Source organism: Prinia subflava, chromosome 2 (genome assembly GCF_021018805.1).
Source record: "Prinia subflava isolate CZ2003 ecotype Zambia chromosome 2, Cam_Psub_1.2, whole genome shotgun sequence".
Taxonomy (NCBI): Eukaryota; Metazoa; Chordata; class Aves; order Passeriformes; family Cisticolidae; genus Prinia; species Prinia subflava.
The window spans coordinates 106,816,725-106,841,303 of NC_086248.1; the positions used below are offsets into that span (position 1 = coordinate 106,816,725).

The 24,579-nt window shown below is 43.5% G+C and overlaps 1 protein-coding gene across 4 annotated transcripts in view; it reads left to right on the forward strand.

Annotated features, from left to right (window-relative positions):
* Positions 1-24,579, forward strand: part of PLCB1 (phospholipase C beta 1) — a 337,353-nt gene that overhangs the window by 239,700 nt on the left and 73,074 nt on the right. For all 4 annotated transcript variants that reach the window (XM_063391476.1, XM_063391478.1, XM_063391479.1 and 1 more), the window contains exons 12-21: positions 2,408-2,490; positions 8,116-8,200; positions 8,693-8,870; positions 14,510-14,580; positions 15,172-15,268; positions 18,905-18,989; positions 19,987-20,111; positions 20,383-20,537; positions 22,275-22,439; positions 23,524-23,623. In XM_063391476.1, the coding sequence (XP_063247546.1) occupies positions 2,408-2,490; positions 8,116-8,200; positions 8,693-8,870; positions 14,510-14,580; positions 15,172-15,268; positions 18,905-18,989; positions 19,987-20,111; positions 20,383-20,537; positions 22,275-22,439; positions 23,524-23,623 (1,144 nt within the window). The remainder of the gene's footprint in view (positions 1-2,407; positions 2,491-8,115; positions 8,201-8,692; positions 8,871-14,509; positions 14,581-15,171; positions 15,269-18,904; positions 18,990-19,986; positions 20,112-20,382; positions 20,538-22,274; positions 22,440-23,523; positions 23,624-24,579) is intronic.

Below are 24,579 nucleotides of genomic sequence, written 5' to 3' on the forward strand. Positions count from 1 at the left end.
TGGTGCAGGGATTACGTGTGGCTTCTGTGCCAGCTACAGCTTTGAGCCATTTCTCCCATACTTCAAACGTGTTGTTGGGTGGGATTTTGTCTTCTAGTGCCTTTCTTTAGGAAAAAAGCAAACAGCTCTGCCACAAACAGAACATCAAGTTTCACTTGTACCAGAACACTCTTTTTTTCCCAGTTTGCTCTCTCTAATTCTCCCTTGATTGCGTTAATCACAGAAACACGTAAAACAACCTTCTTGCATATTCGTTATTAACTTCCCAGTTATGTTTATGGGAAACCAATTATGCTTATAGGCGTGGGGTTTGATTGCTGGAAGTCCTTTAATTAAGGAAGATGGCTCTCGACTGCTTTGGTCATGAGCAGGAATTTAAAACGAAGTTAATCTGATTTTTAAAAGGATCATTAGTGGGAACAAGGATTATCCCTGGATATTTGGATGTTCAACCCTTGGCATTGTGCTGGCAGGAGAGATATTGGAAGGTATTTTAAACCTACTCTGGAGTATTTCATCGGTCATTTCAGGGCAGGCATGTTTTAATCCACACAGAAAAATGTGAAAAACATCTCGATTTCCTTTCAACACTCCAAGTGTGCTGCTTGGCTGGGGAGGAGCAAAATGGCAGTGAAATAATGTGTCAGGAGTGTGAGAATCAATTCATGTCTTGAATGCTGAATCGTTTCTCAGCTCACACTTTTGCCGTGACCACAGCACAAGGGTTCTGCTCAGTCTGCCGGCTTTCACAGCCTCAGACAGAGCTCCTCAAGTGCAGAGGCAGCAGCACTGTGCGCTCCCCATCCTTATGTTCCTGGGCTTTTTGGTTCCTTGGCTTTCCCCTTGGTTCACCACTCAGAAATCCATAAAGTCTTTCTCAGCTGTGGGTTGTGAGCTGTGCCAGGGTGGGATCCGATAGGGAGCAGCCATGGATGTCACAGGGCTCTCTGTGTGTGTAACTGTGTTTACACCATGGAGAGCTGCTGCAGGTGAGCCATTCTGTCATTCTGTCACACCATCACCAGGGCTCTGTGTGTGTAACCATGTTTACACCATGGAGAGCTGCTGCAGGTGAGCCATTCTGTCATTCTGTCACACCATCACCAGGGCTCTGTGTGTGTAACTGTGTTTAAACCATGGAGAGCTGCTGCAGGTGAGCCATTCTGTCATTCTGTCATTCTGTCACACCATCACCAGGGCTCTCTGTGTGTGTAACCATGTTTACACCATGGAGAGCTGCTGCAGGTGAGCCATTCTGCAGCTGGGGCCACGCATGGAACCTGCCAGCTGGTTCCTCTGACCATGGAGCACTTGCCTTTGCTGCTGTCTGAGCTTCTCATCCCCACATCTCATCAGTGCACTCCTGACTTGACTCTTCCAGGTTATTTTCCCTACTCGCACAGGATTCCATCCCCTCTAGCAGCAGGAAGGCAGTTGAAAATAAGGGGGCCAAAAGAATGCACCAGAAGCTCAGCTTCTCTTTCAGGAAGTGGATTTCTTACTGTTATTCTTCTCAGTTGAGCCTCTGAAATTACAGAAAATGAACAAGAGGAATCCCCAGGGAAAGCTTGTTTAAAATAAATAGATCTTTTAGGTTTTAGTCATCCTTATGATTTGGCATGGCAGAGACTTAGGGTTCTTAGAAATTCCAGAGCTTGCCAGCATATGAAAAGTTTTCAGTGTTTTGTATGTTCTTCTGGAAGAGAGATTTGTTCCAAGAGGGAAAAGTTTCATGATTTGTAACGATGAGTGCATTTATTGTGCACCTCACTGAAATCATCGTTATCAAATTACCTTTCTACTGGATTTAGGGTTTCCATTTTCCATAGAGCTGGCAGGAAACTTTAGGGAAGCTTCCTTTTCTGAGTCCTTTGATAAATACCACAGAACCAACTGTTTTAATTGAGTAAAGATTTCTTTCTTCCTTTATTTTGCCTTAGAGGGATTTCTGTCATCAAAAAAAAAAAAAAAAAAAGAGAGGGAACTAGAATGTGAGTCAGAGTAACTAAGGATTTTATGGATATGTGCTTGTGCTGATGATGTTTAGAAGATCTGCCTTTGTCAGAGCGTGTTTATTATAGCACATGAAAGCCTTAGCTGCAGGCAGGGAACAGCGCCACACCAGAACCAAGCTTTACATTTAAACTATTGATTTTGGCAGACATAAGTCATTTCTTGAAAAATGCGGTGCTTGAGACTCATCAGACCTTTTGGAGATTTGATTATAGTTCAGGCTGAAAAATTTGGTTGTGGCAAAGCACATGCAGAACTTTCTGGGATGTTTAGGAAGGAAGGTCTGATCTCAGGGAATATTTCAGAGCTTGTTGGGTCCTTTCTGTCTTCAAAGGCTAAAACTCTGCTTTTTCAGAGAGTTAAATTTTTAACTATGTTTATTTTGATTCTTTAGGAAGTAATAGAAGCTATTGCTGAATGTGCATTTAAGACATCGCCCTTCCCAATCCTCCTTTCCTTTGAAAACCACGTGGATTCGTAAGTAATTACCACACTCTTCTGGTCTGATGTTTCATTTTTTGTAAGGTCTCGGCAGGGAATTGGGTGTGCACTTGTGACACAAACAACAACTCTTGTCCAAAAAGGAAATTGGGCCTGCTCTTGAAAACCTTCCTGGATCAGGACCTCCTGTGTGAGAGGGAGTTTGGTTGTGAGAGGGATTTTGTTAACTTTTCCCTCTCGGTCTGTCCTGCTGGAATGTAGCAATACTCCAAGGAAAACCAGGCAGTGTTTCACCTGCTTGTGACCCTACTCTGTGCTATAAACATATTCAGAATTTGGTCTGTCTCTCCTGTTAGAAGCAGAGGCCAGAACCATGGACTTCTAGGACTGCAAAATAGGAGTTCATCTCTGCCAAAAAAAATAGCAGTTTGCATAAGTTTATTTCATTTTCTTTTTTTTTTTAACTTCAAGAAAAAGACAATTTATCTGTGTAAGAAAAGAAAAAAGAAATGAGAACACTTCTAGCTTTGTCCCAGTGATCTATTTTATTTTTATAGTTCTGATTTTTTTTTACATTACCTTTGGTTTTGAATGCAGAGACCACGTGGTTCAAAGTGGGGTGACATTGACACATAATATCTGCCTTAACTTGAATTGCCTTTCCCCCTTTTGTGATTTTTTGCTGTGAAAACATTTCCAACACTTCTGGGGGCAGCTTGGACTTAGGAATTAATTTTTGGGTTTTGTTTTGGGAGTGTTTTTTTTAATGTAAAATAAAAATATTCTTGGGGGCAGCTACGAATGTTTTAATACAAATCAGAAATGATGTTGGCACTTTTGTTTCTGAAAAAGGAAAAGGGTGAGGTTTAACAGCTTTTCCATTCTCTTAGGAAGAGCATTCCTGTCATAAGGGAAGGAACTGGTAGAAGAAGTTATGTAAGAATGCTTTTAAAGAACAGATGTGGGAATATTGATCAAAATTTATGTAGGCAGAAAAATGTAAAGTCTGAGAGCTGAGCTCCACTGCCTGTGCACCTCAGAGTATAAATTTACCTCTTGTGGGCAAATATGTGTTTGCTCTGCACACATTTGGAGGGCACATGGTTATGATTCAAACAGCTACCTCTTAAATCCTGCTTAGATATTCCTGTCTCCCTCTGAAAGACCACACAGCTGCTGTGTTTAATTGCCTTCTCTAATGGCCCCTTCGTTTCTTTGTGGTGTGTATTTCGTCCCTTTGGACTTGCACTCACCTGCTCCTGTAGGTCTGAGCTCACAGACAGCCTCCGGCCTTCAGCAAAGATGTCAGCCATCATTTTTGAAAGTATTATATTTGGTACTCATTCTTCTGGATTTATTATAATGTACATTCACTCTGTTACTATGAGGCAGAGAAGAAACAACAGCTAAATTATTTCAACCACAAGAGTTACATTTTTCTTCCTTTAAAGTCATTATGACTTAAATCTTTGACGGTTCCAGGGTGATCTGTTCTATTTTAGGAAGGTGAAGAAGTAAAAAGATTTATGAAATAAACTCCTGTCAGATGTAAGTTATATACAAAAGTGGCTTTAAAATTCTAAGATGAAACAGTGTCAGAATTTAAGGCGGTGTGACACTGCAGGAATGTGACAGAAAGGGAGCAGAGTTCCTGCTGCATTACTCTGTTATTTACACTTTGCCCCATGGAAGGCATTGGACCTTTCTCTCCAGAAACCTCCAGCCATGGAATAAGGAATTAACCTTATGTGTATTCCTTGATATCCTTTTCCACACTTTGCTAAGACACAGGTTTTTAGCAGAGCAAGTTTGCAAAACCATGACCAAATGTTTTCTCTTTCTGAGCCTTTCCTGCTAGTGATTATTTTCTGCTACAGTAAATGATCAGATTCAGTGTGAGGGTTTTCTGATTTTGCTGTGGCTGAAAATAATTTCTAGTTATTTTACCAACTTCTACAATTACCCCTTAATTCCTTCATTAGTTGCTGGAGAAATCTGCAATTAGTCATGCCACTGACAGAAAAGTTCACCTAATTTCATGGAATGCTCCTTTTGTCTTTTCATTTACTTGGAATGTTGTTTTTCTCCTAGATCTTAAAGTTGGACTTTGTCCTGAATGTTAACAAAAAGTGCCAAGGATTTTTTTGAATTGCTGTCAAACAAATCCTGTTTCATCAATTCCTCCTTCTAGGGGACCAAGTATTTTTTTCTGCCTTTCAAGTTGTGAGGGTTGTTTGTGAAATTCTGGTCCCCTAGAAGTTTTGGCATTGGCTTAAATGAAAATATGGTTTTAGCCTGTGTTTATGGCTTTTAAGCAGATTGCAATTATCAGAGGTAAATAAGTTTCACATCACCACCATAGATGTGACACTGTTAATCACCACAAGACTTGAAATGCAATTTTGCTTCCTTCTGGTTTATGTTCATGGGAATATTTTTGACACTTTTTGTCCACCTAGGGGAAAAATCACTTTTTAGCACATTGTGTAAATCATCTCATTTGCTTTCCTTTGATGTGTATCCTAGAAGGGCTCTTCTCCAATATCTTCATAGCACATGAAGGACTTTTATTTTCTTTCCTAGAACTCCACTATTAATGTATTTTTTCTTGCCTGGTTATATGCAATAAAAAGTTAAGAAAAAGAGGCAAGCATGTAACTTTTAGATGACATAAAATATTACGTATGCCATCATTTATAGTGAAGTCAAAATATGCCCACTGGAAAAAAGACCACTAAAACAAGCTGTGGTTCTGTGAAAAAAGCAGAGAAGTGCCCTGAAAATGTTGAAAAGACCTCAAGAAGACCTTGACGTTTGAAGTGGGGCTTGCAAGCCGATAAGCAATCTGCAAATCTGAAAGCAGACACTCTATAATTAGAAATGCACTGATGACATAGCAAAAAGGTTAAGTGATCCTTGAGCAGTATCCATATAAGATTGCTTCCAAGATTAAATTTAATTACAGTTATTCATACTGCTGGTTTCTGGCTGGAATTGTTGCTTCAAATATTAACAGGATTTTTATCACTTTTTCATCCCACACTTTGAATTATTTCAGACTCTTCTGGGAAGCATCTGTGCCTTTGTCTTCTGCAGAGGAAGTATCTCTGCAGAAGTGACAAAAGTGTAATGTTGGGAGCAGCAGTTGAGCCAGCCAAGGAGCCTCTGTGGTTGACCTTCATAACAGGCATGATACAACACAGTAAAACAAAGTGCAGGCAATACAGTAATGGTAATGAAGACATTTCTTAATATTCTTTGTATTTCCATATCTCCAGGTAACTTGTTCCCCCTTTATGTCCTCTTGCCCTGGCACATTTTTGGGGCATTTATAATGAGTCTCTGTGCTACCTGTGCATGTCTGCACAGGAAAAATCATAAAGCAGATTAAGTCAGCTTTTATCAGACAATCAATTTTCACTACAATGCATGAATGTTGAGAGAATTTCCAGTAACAGGAGATGTGGACCAAGAAACGCCTGGGTTTTGACTTCATAACAAAATTGGGGGAATTGATATTGATTTAGAAAATTCAGTGTTTCTGTTGCTCTGGTTCATAATCTTCAAAGAATGGAAAATAAAAATAAACTGGTATTCCTGCATTTTAAAATACTTGAATAGGGATGTGTAATCTGCTATTCCTAGTGATCTCTCTAGCAGCAACACATACATAGATGTATATATTGGGGAGAGAGAACACAAAAAACTACCACAGTTAAATGCTGGTACTCCTAAATTTTTTTTATTCCCTCTTAGCAGTTTTTAAAAGTATCTGTACACATAGTCCAGTTCACAAAGACAAGTAATTTTGTAATGTCAAGATTTTCCTCGTTCGGCCTTGTTTACTACCTCAAGGGTTTCTTGTGGTGCTAAAACCCATTAGTTTTCCACGTAATTTTCCTACTTTCTGCCTCTGGGATGCAGTGACATTGGAATTTATATGCTGAACCAACATAATGCTGCATTTGATTTTTCACGTTTGCAAAAATGAAAGTTCTCACTGTGCTCTTTTTGAGGTAAACATGTAATTAAACACAGAAGATCAGAAGAATTTGTTCTAGCTGTGGTGGTGGATGGGAATTTATTACATTTAACTCTTGCTTTTTATTTTTTTCAATTCCTATGGAGCGCTCTTTTTGGAGTTGTGTCCATTTAAGGATGATGATGATGCCACATCTGATTGCTGCAGTTTCAGTAAATGGGCTCTTTAGATTTACGGAGTTGTCCTTTGAACTTTCTGGGCTCTGAGAGCATGGATCTGTTCAAAATGCTGGTGGAGAAGACAGAAATGAAGCTCACTGTAATGACCCCTGGATTTGCGGCCCATGCACACTCTGCTGGAGTGATGCCTGTATTTCCCTTGGTAGCTGAGGGTTGGAAATACCCAGCACAATGTCCCAGCCTGATGTGTTCCTCCACCACCTTCTCCCGTGTGGGTTCTTCGTTCTGCTGCCTTGCTTGTCTTCAGCCTTATTTTCCATCCCCAGCTCAAAGTGCCTTTCAGCTTCTGTACAGAATTGGCTGCATGTAAAACACAGCATTCATGAACTGCTGTTGGGATTTAGGCTGCATGCAGCTCTTGCTTTGGGGAATAATTGAAAGCCTCCTCGCAGTATTTTTTGTCAGTGACTGAGCTAACGACTGCTTCAGCCCCTGTCTGCTTGCAGGGGCAGCCAGGAAGCTGATCCCAGGGAAATTACATTTTCTGACTGAAATGTCATTTGGCCACCCAGCCTTTTTCTCGGCTCTGGTTTGGCCACGCTGACCCTGGGAGTTGGTAACCAATGACCAGCTGGGCACAGCCAAGGGTTCAACTCCTGGTCTGCAAGAGAGAAATGAGCTTTTTTCTTTCTTTCTTTCTCTTTTTCTGTCTATACTCAGCTCTATTTTGTCATGAAAGTAGCTCCATGGTAACATAATGGCTTATAGCATCCCTGTCTCTTCCATGATATGCAGATCCTAATTAACAGGAGCTGAGGAAGTTATATTAAGCCATGTAAACCTGTCCTTTAATCGAGACTCCCCAACAGAGTGTCAAAAAGGGAAACTTTGAAAGATGCCTCAGCTCAGATGCTACGCATTTTAAACAGGCACATGTAACAAAAATACTCCGTTTTCTAAAATTAGAGAGTGACTGTGGTACTGAGCTGCATTTTGAGATGATTGGAATAATGTTTCTGAGCCATAAAACCCATCTTCAGTCCTCAAACTTCCATCACTGATATGCAGGAATGATTCCATCTTTTGGTTGCACTTTGGGAAAATTGGTTATAAGTAGAGTTTGCTGAGCTTCAGTTTACTTATAGAGGATGTTGTGAAAACTGCTGTAGTGCAAGAAAAAGGCCAGGCATTTGTACAAAGTAATGTGACGGGGAAAATATTTAAATTTTGAATAAATGTGTTGCCTGAAAGGAGCAAATTCATGTTATGGGTGTTTCACTGTTATTCTATTGACTTATGCCTTTACTTCGTGTATATTCCCTTTGATAAACTCCATCAGAGGGACTGGAATAATTGCATGATGTATGCAGGTCTCACTGAAAAATTCACAGCTATTGGATCAGGAAATTGTATCTAGTTTAGGGCTATTATGTACTCCATTACTGCTGCTTCCACTCTGGAGCTTTAGTAGGACTCATTTCTTTCTTTTCTTCCTTTCAGCCCTAAACAACAGGCAAAAATGGCAGAGTACTGCAGGTTAATATTTGGAGATGCACTGCTTATGGATCCATTGGAAAAATACCCGGTAATGTGAATGTGCCTTGGTGTTCATCACATCACAAATGTCTGTGTGAATTTTTATTTAAGTGTCTCAGTCCTGCCTCATTCTTCATATAAAACCTTTCAGTCTAAAGGAGGGAATTAAGCAACGTGAGCTGTTGGTGACTTAAGCATCATTTCTGATGCAGAGATCGCCCTGATAAAGTGAATTGTGGTCTTTTAAATGCAGTTGATCCTCATAGCTGCCATTTGAAAATGTAGACTCTCATATCTGAGCTAATACTTATTTTGGTTATTACTGCAGACATTTCATAAAGCATTTTTCTTCTTAAGTGCCCTCAGTAGCCCTGTTTCATTTAGTGTTGACATTGCCTCTTGTGCAAAATCCATTTCATTTTAACAGGGCTCACAGAGCTTACAGAGCTGTCCTGTGCCCTGTAATCCCTAAGAAGCTGCCACTGAACCAAGCTGGTTTCTTCTGCTGTTCTAACAAACCTTTCCTCTTTCTTGCTGGAAGCTGGAAGCTGGTGTTCCTCTGCCAAGCCCTATGGATTTAATGTACAAAATCCTGGTGAAGAATAAGAAGAAGTCTCACAAGTCAGCAGACGGGAGTGCGAAGAAGAAGCTGTCAGAGCAAGCTTCCAACACTTGCAGTGATACATCCAGCATGTTTGAGCCTTCCTCCCCTGGAGCAGGTAGGACCTGGTTCTGCTGATGTTCTTCTCCCTGAGGCACAAGTGTTTAATCACAGCTCCAATCCCATCCATCTGCAGCGCTGTGCAAGGTGAAGGTGCACCAGTGTGGGCTGCTGGGCAGAAGCAGCACTCAAGTGTCGTGATCCTGGAGCCTGTTCTGTGAGGGCTCACGGCCCAGCAGTCCCATGGAATGACCCAGGGCTCACTGATGTGTGCTAACATTTCTCTGCACTGCTCATTAAGGACGGGGAGCTGCCAACTCCTCCACCCTTGGCTGCCTTTCCTGTGTGCCCGAGCTCAATATCAAATATAAATATTCTCTTTTCCCTGTTATGTGTGGGCTGGGCCTGCCATTCTTTGGTGCCCTTTCAGACAGAACCCATTGCCCAGGAGGGCTGCAGAGTGTCTGCACTGCCTCAGGGTTTAGGATAAAGGGATGACAACCCTGCTCCTCAGGCAGGGAAGGCTCAACCTGCTCTTGTCCTGCATTGGTTGGAACATGTCATGGACCTCTGTTTAAAGTGGTGTGAGATGTTCTTCTGTTCCAGAGATGGAAACAGGCAAAAACAATAAAGTCCCTATATCCTGATTGCCAGCCCAGTGTCTGTTTCCTGCACTGGAATTTCCTCTCCTATCGAGACTGAAATTTTGTGTTCTTAAAAGCACAGACATTTCTGCCCTAGCAGCAGAAAACTTACAGAGTAAATTGAAAGCTCTGCTGAAATATAAGTTCATTGTCATTTGCCATTTACAAACTTTTCCCCACTGTTTGTAGTTTTTTCTAAACTCCGATTAACTGAGCTGAAAATTTTCATGCTGGCAGTTTGCCCCAAGCTGAATTAACTGGAAAGAAATCCTGCTTCATTTGTGGATAACATTGTTTATCCTATTAGCAGCAAAGAAGGGGTTTTCAAGTATTTTTTTAAAGAAACTATGAAAAGGGCACGCTTTGGATTTCAAAGGAAGATTCATCCTGGTGTCAGGGATGACTTAATACTATTTTCTTGATTTGCTTTAGACGAATCCCAAGCAGGAGAAAAGTAAGTGTGTGTTCTGACTGCCTCCCTTCCAGCATTTGAAATCAGCCCTGTGTTCCTGACTCTCCATTTTTGTTATCAGCACACGGTGAGGACAGTGGCAAAGAACGTGGCCTTGGCTTTCTGAGGGCCTGGGCTGCATAGAGGGCAACAGCTCGGCCTGTCAGGAGCGTCTCCAGGAGCTTTTGTGGGAAAAGACCCAGGCTGTGAATAAAGATGATGATGATGATGATGTGAGGCAGAAGGGTCAGTCTCATAATATGGTGTGTAATTTTACAAATTAACTGTGACTATTATGCCTGTATTACCTCTGTAACATCCTCTGATTATGAAAATGAGAACTTACAAATTGGAGGATGCTGGAACTGAGACTGCAGAATTGCTGTGGTCACTTTGTTCATCCATGACTGCCAAAACACATTGCTTGTAGTCCTTGTGTCAGCCTGTTTCTCCTTTAGGACTTGTGCCTCTTTCTGAGAATGCAGTCAGTCAATATTTTTCCTCTCTCTGTCATTCAGTACTTGATCCTAGATAGAGCATCCTCAGTGAGTTCCTGTGGGGGTATCCAGGCTCCCTGTGAGCTCCTGACAAACAGCAATGAATTTATCTGAACAGTACCTGTGGGAAGTGCAATAATGTTAAACCAATTTTCTCTAAGGACAGACAAATCTGACAGAACTTAAGAACACTTTAGGGATGACTGATGAGGAACACCCAGAATGTCATTTTTCTAGAGTACTTTGAATTTTTTAAGTGTTCAGAGCTCCAGAGATTACAGCTTACAGCTATGAGAGTGCAGCATTTCTGTAAATCAGGTGCCAGTTTCTCTGTCTGTGGACAGATAAAAATAAATTATTCACTGTTTTACAAGAACATTGTGGTAGTGAAGAGTTTCCACATGGCAGAGCCCAAGAGTCACCATGACACCCTTCCTCTCACATCTCCATATTGGCAATGTGTCATCCTGGAGCTCTGCAGGCCTTGTGCTTCTCTGGAGTAATGCAATTAATCAGAAGCCTCATTCTTAACATTTTTCAGCATTAAGTGTTTCAGTACTCCAGCCTTAATATAATCTTTACATTTAGCAACTTGGACATAATTATTCAAACTACTCTACTGGGTTGTATATCTCCTGTCGGAATAGCTGCTGATCTCCAGGAGAAAGTTGTGCTGATTTAGCCTTCTGGAGAATCTAAATGAGTTTTTTCACAGCAGTGCAAAAAAAAGTGGAAATTCATACTGGAACTGGTATCAAGATTTGCTGTGTCTTACACTGCTTGAGGTCAGATTTAAACCCAAGTACACCCATGTTTTTGATGTATTATAAGACCATATAAAAGTGTAGTGCTGGTGAAATAGTAGCAATAATTAAAGAAAGAATTCTGAGCTTTGTAGGATGCCTTGCAGGATGCCCATGAAGCGGATGTAGGAAGTGACTTTAACACATTTCAGTGGAAAAAACTTTTTCTAAAAGTAGAGCAAAGCTGACAAAGCAGAAGAATAATTTCTGAGATAACCCTCGAGAGATAGATTGCAATTTTGGTAAACAAGCATCTTAGACCTGGCTGCTCTTGCACAATGAACAGAAGCAAGCAAGATTTCCAAAGAAGTTCTATCTCGGTGCAGAAGGAACAGTGGTAGTTCTGCAGGGATGTGCATTTCACCAGAAGTTTTAGCACTGAAGGGAGCTAAAACTTGCTGCTGGAGCAGTATTTAAATATTGTTAAATAAGCAAATTGTTAGTTTCTCACTGATAGGGTGGTGGTTTTGTCAGAGCAGTGGGTGCTGCAAGGAAGCAGTCATGGAAGATAGAGAGAAAGGGCAGAAGTGGCTCCATGGTTTCACGATGCCTAAATGGAAAACCAGATAAAAGGTTTTAGGCTCAGTGTCTATAACTGCTGCTGATGCCAGCTGAGACCATGGCCCCTTGTTACAAAGCAGAATGGTTTATCAAACTGAATAAAGTTCATTTTTCTCTTTGTAAAAATCAGCAAGTGCTGATGCACAGTGGAAGAAACCCAAAAGGTGATTGCCCCCCAGGATGCTGGTGGCTGCCCAAATGTTGCAGGGTTAACAAGCCCAGCCAGCAAGTACCACATTCATCATTCATCCTGGCCATTGTTTTGAAAGGGTCTGAAAGGCAGATTACCAGATTCCTCTGAATTTCAAGCACTGTCTAACCTTTGGTTTTATTAGGCACTCAGTATCTGTCAGGATGATGAGAATGGATGATGTTTAGCACACTGCTTCCTCCACCCAGGGATTTGGCTCGTCATTCCCAACTCTCCTGATCATCCTCCAGTCAGTATTACTGTGTTGAACCCCTCTGCCCATCAGCTGGGGTTCAGCCTCCTTTGCCCACTCGTCATTTTTCCCAAGGAGCACTTTTATATCTCCTCCACACTGCCCCACTCTCCAGGGACAGTTCCTTGAAAACATCCTTGAAACTGCCCTGTTATTTCACTGGAGTTTCCTGTGCCCTTGCTGTGAGTGATTGGCAGTATCTGTGGTTTAACTTGTGGTGGGGAGCAGCAGCCTCTAATTTCTTGATGTTCTTCTGCCTGCCTCTGTCCATGGGCAGGCTTTTGTTTGGCTCCCTTGGAGAAGGGCTCTATTGTCACCGCATTTGTGTGCCACAGAGCACTGAAGAGGTCCTGTGCTGACCTGGGTTTGCAGTCCCATCTAAATGCAGATAGTAATGATGGCATTACAGCTGATTGTCCCTTAGAAACCCTCAGGGTGGCTTCGTGTCCGTGCCATGAATCAGGGAGGGAGGGCTGGGTGTGAGCACAGGGCCGTGCTGCAGGGAAAGGCAGTGCAGATGCACCACACCTCCTGAAACACTCATTTTGATTCCATGCTGGCAGTCCTGTGTGTTACTTGTCCCGGTTTTGCTGCTGATGCAGAACTCGAAAATGAGATTTGATCTCCTTGGGAGTATTTGTGTTAAATGTTTGTAACTAAACGAACCATGTGTTGTGTTTTTTCCTCTCTGGGCACTTCCAGCTAGAACAGGCTATCGTGTACCTCTTATCTCAGACGTGCGAGCTGGCCAAAATCTGCCCACCTCCCCCTTCTTGTGTTCTGTGCAAAGGGTTATTTTGCCACTCTGGTTAAATCAATTGAGAGCTCCCCATCCACAGATTGTCAGTGCAAATCCTGTGAGAGCTTGCCTGGCTCTCCGTGTTGTGCTGAGGCTCCCTGAGCCATCCCTTGAGCCTGTTGAGCAATCATGTTCTTTTCTTCAATGAGATGTTCAGGAAGAAATGTGTTGATGAATAAAAGCCTGACATTTCAACATCTGCATCTGGAAGGAGGTTGGGGCTGGGTAGTCATCGCCGGGTTGTGAAAGGCACGCTCGTGTGCTCTCTGTGCTCAGGGGGGCCCCACCGGGCCAGACTCGGGGCCTGCTGCAGCCACCAGGAGTTTCTGTATTGACCCACTGTGCTTGGGATGAGGCCCCAGATCGACAGGAGGAGCTGAGACTGAATTACCATTCTCTGGAGAATTTGGGAATGATGCACATTAGTTGGATTTTCATACTGCCACTGCTGAAGAAAGCTGGAAGGTTTGTAGAATAAAACTACCAGGGAGAGCTGTCACTCTTACGGGTGTGGATAGGTGGCTGCAGGATAAGTAAATCTTCCTTTCTGGAATCTTGAGATGCACAGGGTACACTTTGTGACAGCCAGGCCCACAGGAGGAGTTTCTAAAGACAAAGATAAGCTTGAGATTCCTTAATGATTTAATTTCTGATGCAACCAATCAAAACATTTTGAAGGCGAGGGGAGGCCTTTGTTAATTAACATCAGAGAATTTACGTCTTGCCCGTGGAAATTTGATGAGTGCGCTGCAATTGGGAGCGAGGCAGTAAATGTGGTTTATTTGGTCCCGTTTACTCCGGGTGTTCAGGGAAAGGATGAGCCTCAGGCATCTCCTGCCATTGCTTGGTTCACACTGCCCTCAGCTGGCGCAGCTCAGCTCTGCTCCAGAGCCCTGACAGGACCCGGGGTGCTCTGCCAAGGGAATTGGGGTGAGCTCCTGCAGTCTGGCTCCTGTGCCGCGCCCTCCCAGCTGTGCTGCCTCAGTGCCGGGCTGTGGCATGTCCAGAACAGCTGGATTCTGCTGAGCAGCCCTCGGTAGTACAGCAGAAGCTCATGATTCTCACTGTCATTTCCTCACCCTGTTGCTTCCCAGAGTGGGTGAGGCATTCCCTGGAGTCCTGCATGGATCCTGCAGCAGCAGGAGTTGGAACTCACATCTCCAAACTCTGGGGCTGTGTCCCAAGCTCGGGAGTATGTCAGAGCAGTCTGTGAAGCTCTCCCCACACACTGAGCACACTGCACTCTTCCCTGGGTGCTGATTGCCAAGGAATAAGACTCAAGCAGCTGCAAAGGAAGAGTTCTCGTTTGGCTGGGCAGTAAGAGCTCAAATCAATGCCAGAGATGGATGAGTCCCTCGAGAGCAGAGTGTTTGATTGGTGCTGTGACAAAAAGCACATGTACAGCGCTTTGTGCTACTTGCACATCTTCCTTGAATTTGTCACTGGTAATTGTGGCTGTTGCCTCAGCCGGTCATTATCTTCTGCTTGAAACTTTTCAGGAGAAGCAGACATGGAGAGCGACGATGATGATGACTACGATGATGACTGTAAGAAGTCGTCGATGGATGAAGTAAGGGCGGAGATGTGTTTTGGGGGATTGGGCCGGCTGCAGTGGCTGCGGGTTGGTGCGTGTTACCAGGAGTGCAGCTGCCATCCAGTGGAGAAAGGGAGGCAGAGCACCGGGAAGCACCGCACCGGCTTGTCCGAGTTGGTCCTTGGTCGGTTTGGAAGCACATCTTTACTTTGTTTATTTATACTCCTATTTTCTCAAGATAAGGAACAAATAGCACCACAGCAGATCTGTTTTAGGCAGCTGCCTGTGGTACGTTTAACACTGTTGGAAGAAAAAAATCGATATCAAAAACTTAGAGCTTTATTCTTTCTCCAACAGTACTGATAAATGGGCTCAGCACTGTGCATGGGTGGAGGTAATGCTGTCCCTTCCCTGGGAGCCACATGGAAGGAATGAGTAGAGCATCAGTTTAATGTAAACATTTACATCTTCCAGCCCATTTTGTTCGTTCCTGTGTGACATTCCCCACATGAAGCACTGCCTTCTCTACAGGGGCAGTGAAAGACACCACAACTGACAGAAAACTGGGCTTTGGAGTTTGTGGCCTCTGATAGATCGAACTGCAGCATTTTCCCTTCTCTTCCCCAGGGTACTGCTGGAAGTGAGGCTATGGCCACGGAAGAGATGTCTAACCTGGTAAACTACATTCAGCCTGTGAAGTTTGAGTCATTTGAAGTATCAAAAAGTAAGTAGAAACATCTTCAAATTACATCCTAAGATTACCTGGCAAGTGTTTGGCAGAGTTCTGCAGAAATGCTGCTTGGCTTGCTCTCAGTTAGATACAGGAACACAGACAGAAAATGTTCCCTTGGTATCCAGCCAAATAAATCCATTTGTGTTTTGAAACCTCTTTTAGTCTAAATATCCGACTTCATCAACAGTAAACATGCTGACATTTCAAAAACAGTTTTGAAAGTTATGTGCTTACATTGTCTTTCTAGTCCATGACTGAAGGGTAACTTAAGCACTGTGAGAAAGGTGGTCATAAATGCTCCTACTTTTATTTGCCTCTGGTACTTCTACAGGAGATTCAGGGCAGGCAGAGTCTGCCCTTCCCCACATGCAAATTCACTTTCCTGCCTCTGTGTGTTGTAAAGAAAGGGCCATAATTTCACCCCCTGCTGGCTTTTGCAGAAGATGCCTTGCTAGGAATGCACTCAGTGGTTTCCTCAGTAAACACTGCAGCATCTCTGCCTTCCTTGATGCACACCCCCCCACTGTTTGCCTGTCCTTTTTCACTTTGTTTTGACAGGTTTTAATGTGCTTCTGGAGCTTTTTAGTTAAGGGAGTGAATACAGCATTTTAATTTATTCCGGATTTATGGTGTCCTTGGCAGAGGACAGGTGATTGTTGCCTAAGTCCGTGTCTCTGTACAAGATTTGGCATTTACTTGTGATGAATAACAAACACGTGAGAAGTTCCCAAGTGTTCATTTGTACGTGGGTATTTGTACAGACACCACACATGAGCAGTCACAGAACCGTGCAGGGAGCTGTGCTTGTTCCCTGTGGTAGTGTCCCTTTGGGTGTTTGTAATCTCCTCAGCTCTAATGAGAGTTACAAGCACTCAGTGGGAAGGAGATGTGCCTTCTGAAAAGGAAGCCATGTGAATCCTAGCACTACAAGCTGATGCAGCTGTTATCAAATTGTCTCATGTAGGGTTGTTGGTTTTTTTTTTTTCTGTTCACATGCCTTTGCCTTTCTGAGTTTTGTGTTTTGTAAAGATCTGCTCTGACCAGATTTTTCTCCTAAGTCCTGATGTGACCTTTGATCAATAATACAGTTTCAGTGAACTCATATTGTTAAGGAATTAAATTTTTGGTGTTTGTGTCAAAAAAATAATTATGTGATAAATATGGCCCTAGGTGGTAAATGTTGCTGGCTGGCTAAAGAACGACTTGGGTGTTCTGGTCTTAGACTTGGCCTGGGCTCATTGCTGGATCTTCATTAAATGAGCTGAATAAAGAAGGGATTAAATGAGGATTGCTTTTCAGTTTGCTGTCTATCCAGCTGCTTCCCTAAAAATTTCACTTTTGTTCACTCAACCTCACTTTCTTAAGTATAGAGATCCATGCTTGTCTTTTATACAGTTTAATAGTTTCAATGTTAGAGCACTTTTCTAATTTGTTATTTTTTATTCAGAGTTTGTTTGGAGTTGTGATCCGGACCTCCGTGGGGATACCAGTACCTCACTGCTTCTGTCATTCACATTTTAAAAGTACATTTTCTGGTCTTGCATCCAAGTTGGTTATAGAAATATCGAATAGCAGTGACTCTGTACCCATCCCTTGACTGCCCTCACTAGAAAGGTTCCCTCTTCTCTGGCAGCAAGTAGCTGTAACTGTATTTTTCCCTTTTTTTCAGACAGTTTTCAAAGAGTTATTTGTTCACTCTGCAGTAATTTGCTCCTGATAAGATAGCACAGTGTAATATATCACGAGAGAGAAATGTCTCTCCTGCACAGTCTTTTCTTCAAACAGGCAGGTCCCTTAATCCTCTCCAGATACTACAAGGAAATAATTGTTCTTATTTTAATTATGGGTCTGATTAGGCTCTGGACAGTTGGTAACCAAATCCTTTAACAGCTACCAGCTCTGGTTTCCTACAGATGCTCTACTTAAAGACAAGGCTGAGAAGTAAGAGCTTATTGCTACGAGAAATTCCATCACCTACATTCTAAACAGGATAAAACCAGTATACGTGTGTTGCTAGTGCTATGCCATCAGTAAGGGGGTAGCTGGAATAAGGATAACCTCAGTGTCTTTATGAGAAGCTGAGATGGAGGTGAGCCAGCTGGAGAAAGAAAGGATATTGTGTGTCAGAAAGGAAGAGGGAGTGGTAGGAGAGCAGCCTTTAGGGAATAACAGGAATGTTTCACCATTAGGAGATAACTGTGGATAGGAGCAGTAGCATGATGGCTGCTGATTAGAAATAGGGACCACCATAAAGGGTGAGTCCCTGCTCTCCTAGAAGCAGAATCACTTTTGGAAACCCCTGTTCATCCTCTGACTCTTCAGTATAGGCTGAGGATGGTTTGTAGTTCCCAGGCTGGCAGCACATTTTCCTCTCACAGTGGCCCAAACAATCCAGTTCCTCATTTCTTTGGATCCACTGCTTCCTTTTTGGCTCCCTGTGAGGATGGTGCCCACCTGTTTCTGTCCTGCTCCTCTGTGCTTTTGTTCAGTTTTATCCCTCCCCTGCAGCTTCGCAGCTTGACTTTGGGGAGCTGGCCAGCCCTGCCTCCTGCCTGAGCCTGGATTGCTGCAGCACAATTTCTAAACCTGCACGAGGCCAGGCCTTTTCTCTGCTTTATTGTTTGCTTTCAGTAAAGTGGCGAGGCTGGAGAGAACTTGCTCTGATCCCCTCACGTTCAGAACACAGGCACTGATCCCCTCATTTATAAACAGATCAGTGCTGAGTGAGTTAATGGCTCTGACCTCCAGAGCTGTGGCCCTTCTAGGTGACCTCACAGCTGAGTGGGATGAAGTGGGAGGATGTTAGTTTACAGAAATCCTTACCTCTGAACAGAGGTAAAGGTACTGAAGCTAGCAGGGTCATGACTTAGGCTCTCTGCTGCATCCTGATGCCTGGCTGCATTAAAAGGCTGTGCCCACATCAGGCAAAGGTGAGGGACAAGTGATGCACAATTTAATGTTTACTCCTGCCAGCTCAGATGTGGAGGAGGAGCTGTTCACTACTGGCAGATCAGAAAGTTTTACCAAATTAAAGAGATCATAAAAGCCTGATATCATTTAGAGATGAGGTCTGAATCCCTGCTGGGACACAGCAGTGCACCTTCAGGGGTTGTTGGATGTTTTGTGGCTTTGACAGCTGTGACCTTGCCCCTGATGTGCCGAGAGCCACTGCAGGCACAGCACTGCTCACTTGAATCTGGTATGGACATCAGTTATCACAGCTCCAAGTGGCTCCCAGCCCCCACACCAGCCTGCAAAGACAGGCCAGAGGTCCAGCAGTGCCCACAGCGAGCTGCTGCAGCCCTGCGTGTCACAGGTGTGACCTCTGGGCTCACCCTCTCAAGCACATCCACTCGGTGTTTTGCCCCCACTGCTGCCTGCAGCTGGAGCAGCATCAACCTCAGGCAGCACCAGTGCCCTGAATTTGGGCAGTGCTGATGTGAGTGCAGGTGGAGCTCTGAGGGTGTGCAGAGCAAGGTCACTGCTGTCAGCAAACCTGTGTGCAAATTCCTTGGGATCGGGGGGAAAGGAGCTGGGGAACTGTAGGTGGGATAAGGGGACTGGGACTAAACCACGGGAGTTCCACTCTAACCTGTTCCTGGTTTTATCTCCCCTCTAAACCCGCAGAACGCAACAAAAGCTTCGAAATGTCTTCCTTTGTGGAAACCAAAGGACTTGAGCAACTTACAAAGTCTCCTGTGGAATTTGTGGAGTATCCTTGACTTTCAGAAAGCAGCTTCCTAAGCCTTTCTATATCTGAGTTCTGCTACAGAGCTTTATTGGAATTGAGAGACAGGAGCTGGGGAAATAGGGAACCCAAATGAAATATGTAGATTTGACTGTCTTTCTAAATGCATTAATTGGCCTGAGTTCTGATGAGCTAATTTAAAAACTGGCAAGAGTCCTTGTGCTGTGGGCTAGGACTAGAGGGAATAGGCATAAATGACATATTGAAGACCTAATTCTTTGTATTCTGATTGTTAAATTTATCCTCCTGCGTGGAGTGGTAAGAGTTATGGTGAGCAAATTGTCAAAACGTGGCTGACTTTTTTGCAGTCACATGAGAATGCTAATTTTCCCAACATACCTCTACCGATTTATTGCCACACAATTTCTTAATTTTTTGATTTGTATAACTTTATAACTAAGCAGATAAAACAGTGCCTCAAAGGAGATTAATGGAGAGCTCCTTCCAAAGGTTGCCTGCAGCACATTCTCATCTCGGAGATTTGTAGACTCAACCATAAGATGCGTACACCTGTCATTTCTGTCCATGTAGAGGCCAATTCTAATCTCATTCCAGAAAACCAGTTCTTAACTGAACACCTCTCCCTGCTCCAGAGGAACATTCACTGTTTACAGCCAACTGGCCTCTGTAAATGTCATCCTAGGAAAATCCCAAAGTGGGAACCGTAAAGAGAAATGGAATTTTATGGATGTGATCTTCCTAAAGCATCTGCCTGTTCTCTTTCCATGCTTATTCTGAGTACTCTATACAGGAACAAGCAGCACCTTTAATTGCCCCATATTTATCATATTTATTTATCCTACAAACCTGTGGACATCTGGAAGCGTGTTGGCTGCCGAAACCCAGCGAGGAACTCACTGCCAATGTGTAAAGGGTTACCTGCATTTAACCCTGCAGCTGCACTTCCCCCTTGCCAGGAGAGTTTTGTCACATGTTCTGTGCCTTAACTACTCATTGTTAGATACAACAAAATGCAGCTGAGCCGGATTTACCCAAAGGGAACACGAGTAGACTCTTCCAACTACATGCCACAGGTCTTCTGGAATGCTGGCTGCCAGATGGTCGCCCTCAACTTCCAAACCGTAGGTAAGTCACGCTGTTCCCTGGGTTTGGAAAGCTGCACATGTCCACTTCTCTGGCAGACTGGCTGACTCATAGCTAGGAATGGTTTTATTTGTCAAAAATTATCTAGGGGTTAAAGTATACTGTAAAGCTGGTAGTTAAAATGTTTAACCCAGGCTTGTACTGTTTCTGTTACAGTCAGTATGAAATTGCAGTGGTTTTTTTTAAATTTCATTGCTCTTTGAAATCATTATCTGTCCAGAAGATAACTCGTTCCAATATTTTTGACATCCAGATTTGTCTATGCAAATAAACATGGGAATGTACGAGTACAATGGCAAGAGTGGATACAGGTTAAAGCCAGAATTCATGAGAAGGCCAGACAAGCACTTTGATCCGTTCACTGAAGGCATAGTGGATGGAATAGTAGCCAACACTCTGTCTGTCAAGGTACGTGTGCTGTGCTGGAAGTGCTCTCATGGCAGTGCCAGAGCAGGGATATCTTTATATTCCTGTGGTGCAGTGGCCTAGAAAATTATTATAGTAAGCCAAGAAAATAAAATTAATTTAATTTCATGGAGTGACATTTAATTTTTAAATTCTGCCTCGCATTTCGCATTGTAGAATAAATCAATATATTTTATGGTATGTATTCTTTGCCATAGAAGTAATTACAGAATCACTGAACTGGGCAATGAATGGATTTAGGAGCAGTTTGGCTGTGTTTTTAGAAACAAAGGGCTGGATTTAAAACATGCTGTTGTGAAGTGGGAGGTTGGACTGGAATAGCTAGCACACTACATGCTTAGTATAAATAAATGTTTCTGCTTTTCTGAAAGTTCTCCAGCAGAACTGTGGAACCATAAATGTCAGCTGCAATTCATTGCCAACTTGTTTTTCCTTGTTCCTTTTTAAGGACCTCTAATGAAGTTCAAGGCCGGCCAAGGAGCTGCAGATTGAGAATTACCTGCCTAAGTGTTTGAGGGGATAGATTGCACTGGCAGTGACAGGGGGACAAATTCACTTGGTGTATCTCCAGCTATAAAACCATAAACTTTCCTGCTACTGCTTTAATGGACTTGTTCACTAGAACAGCCTCTGTATTACAGAGCCCAACTGCAAAATCTCCTCCTGCTTTCACTGAGGGAAAACAAGTGTTTCCTCTCAGGCTGCAGGCAGGAGCGCAGCAGAGCCGTGCTGGGAGGGATGTGGATGTGAAGGAACAATCCGGTGACAGGCACAGGAATAGAAGAGGATGTGTGGGGTGACCTTTCGTGGTGACCTGCAATCCTGGAAGCTTTCAGGCCCCTCCTGTGGGTTTCGAGGCATTTTCTTGTGCAATTAGAGCAAATGGAGGAGGAAGTCATTCCGCAGCCATTAGGAGAGGCATGCTTTGTGGGAATGAGCGTGCAGGAGCCAGGGGATTGCTGGCAGAAGGCAGCTGCCTCTGCCTGCTCAGGGAGGGCTCTGCTGGTCACTGTCAGCGCTCACAGGCAGGGCTGGCTCTGGATTGAGAGTTGCTGTAGGTGAGCCTCAATTTGTTAAGGTGCAGTGACACTGCTGCACACTCCTGTGCCTCTTCAGCTTTCTGGAGTAATTGCAGACCTTTCTTTCAGTTTTTCAAGCTGAGAGTTGTGCTGCCTGTTAAAAATAAGAACTGGGAAAGATCAGCTATTTTACAATTTTATTTTTGTATAAAAGCTCCTCTGTGAAGAGTCTTTATTAGAATACAAACTTTTAAGATTGTTTTCTCCCTCACAGCTAAAAGCATATATATAATTTCTCTGTCATTTAATCCTCTGTTTTTTCAAGCATTTTTTGAACCTGTTGTTGAGACTAGATAGAACTAAGAGCTCTCAGGAAATAGGCATACAGAGTGAGGAAGAGATCCAAGTGAGTGTTCCTGCTGAGGGAAGGACAGCAGCATGATCTCAACCACAGTATTGCTCCTAGGGGAATTCAGGACCACAGGGTCACAGGAAACCAGGCCTCACAGGTTGTTTTTCTGTGTCTACAGTTAAATATTGGGGGTTTTTTCTGTTTATAGTGGGCTTAGTGTTGTTTTGGTTTTATTTTAAATGCCCACTATCTGATCATTAATGAGAACTATGCATCTGCATTACAGCCACTCATTTCCTAATCCACCACAGTGATCCCTAATGATGCTCCTTTGTTCTTTGGCTTTAGATAATTTCAGGTCAGTTCCTTTCTGATAAAAAAGTTGGTACCTATGTGGAAGTGGACATGTTTGGCCTGCCTGTGGATACCAGGAGAAAGGCTCTGAAGACCAAGACCTCTCAAGGCAACGCAGTGAATCCAGTCTGGGAGGAGGAAGCCATAGTGTTTAAGAAGGTGGGTGAAACATTTGCTTCCCAGAGAGCAGCTGTGCTTCTTTTTATCCCTGTCCAGTGGGGTCTTTCCGTGGCTTACTGAAACTTTGCACTTGTTAGAAAGCAGGAAAAGAGATTCTGAATGGTTATTTCCTAGTTAGCTGCTTTTGCTGAACTTTGGCTGCTCCCGTTGTGGCAGCAGCTGCTGAAGGAGGTGAGCCTGAGGTCCCCTTGGTTGTTTTGGGGGCACAGCTGGGAGCAGCGGCCGTGTGGATGGAATGGGCAGCAGGCACAGGTCCCAGCAGCAGTTCAGTGCCACGGCCATGGCACTGTGCCCTGGCTGAGCAGCCCTCCTGGGAACCTGGGAGCAGGACAATGGGAATGCAGTTCCCGTGGCCTGCCTGGCTGAGCTGGCGCAGCCAAAGCGATCTGCTGGCCCTGCCAGCCACTAGACTGGGCCATAAAGTCACTGCCCAGGTGATGAGGACACAAACCCCATCCACCTGAGATGAGACATAAACTCCTGAGCTGATCCTGCACTATTACTCAGAGGCAGTTCTCCAGACTTCTAAGGTGGCAGAAGGCACTGAGCACCGTGCAATGTGAACATTTTCTTGATCAGAACCTCTGGGTTTTGCTCACTGAGCACCCTGGTTAAGTATATCCTGAGTCCAGGTGCTTGTTTCTTTCAGTTTCTTTCAGTTTTCTGTCAGCTAGTGTAGCTCACAAGCATGTTTAGACACTTGGTACTTGCAGCAGTGCTCTTTTCCCTGAATATTTGGCCTTCTGAATGGCTTTCCTATGGCAGCCTGCCAGAGCTGAAGTTTGGAAACATCACTTGCATTTTTCTTCTGTAATGAACTTCTAATTAGTGTACTTCGTTTCTGTGTTTAGTTAATGACCGTGCCTGACTGCCCCTGTGCTCAGAGAAGCACCGGCTACTATTTTTAGTAGGTTGAAAATAAATAAGAGAAGCTCTTTTCGTTGCCTTTTTTTTCTTTTCTTTCAATGACTAGATAAATTTCAGCCTGTGTTCTGTGCAGCCCAGGGAAGGAGCTGCTTCATCCAGAGCTGAAAGTTCATAATGCAACAATATTGCCTTCCAGGTGGTTTTGCCTTCCCTGGCCTGCTTAAGGCTAGCAGTGTATGAGGAAGGAGGGAAATTCATTGGCCATCGGATATTGCCCGTCTCAGCAATTCGACCAGGTAAAACCTTCTGCCCCACCCAGACAGACAAAGTGTGGTGAAAAGAGACAGCAGGGCAGAATCTCAGCTGCTCTGAATCAGCAGCCACTCTGCAGCCTCATAGCAACTGAGGACTCGAATAATCTGCCTCGGGTTTGGAAAACAAAAACGCTGTACTTCATCACAAATTTAACTCTTAACCATCCAGGAAAACCAATGGAATTAAAGCATTGGAGGCATTGGCACCTCCTTATCTCCAGTACAGCAGTTTCATGCTCACAGGTTTATGCTATAAAGTACAATTGCACACTTCTAAGAGGAAAGAGAGCAGCAACAGCCAATTTTGATGTCAGCTTTGTGAGAATGGGACGTGGCTGGGAACGAAAGCAAAACCTGCTCCTCTCAATGTAATTTCTGCACACACGAAAGACTGACCTATATGCCAGCTGTTATATCTCTGTAATACCTTTAAATCAACCCAAAATTACTTTCATCCCCGTTGCTGAAAATTAAAAGAAAAATATAATTATTGGACTCTTCTAAATCATATTATTTCTACTATAATTAGTGACCACTTAAATGAAAATTACCTTGTGTGACAACTCTGACCACATTTTCCAGGCCAGAGACTTGTCAGAGATCCTGTTTCAGAAAGATGCAGTGACATTGGCAGTTTGAGCAAGAGAAGTGTTCAAATTCAGTGCCAGATTTTCCAGCGAGGGGAGGAAGCTGAATTAGGGCAAGCATATGGGCCATGAACATGCTCCCAGCTTTATTCACTGGAAAAGGAATACCTGTATCTATCCTGTGCCTCATCCAGCACTAAACTCACGTGTCCCCATATCTGACAGTTGGCCAAATTATCCCTCAGGAATAATCTCCACACCTTTTTCACAAGCAAACTTAGTTTATCAGTCCAGCAGACACCTTTTTTATGCCATTTTCTGCTGCCTTAATGGGTGCAGCTGTCTCCTGGA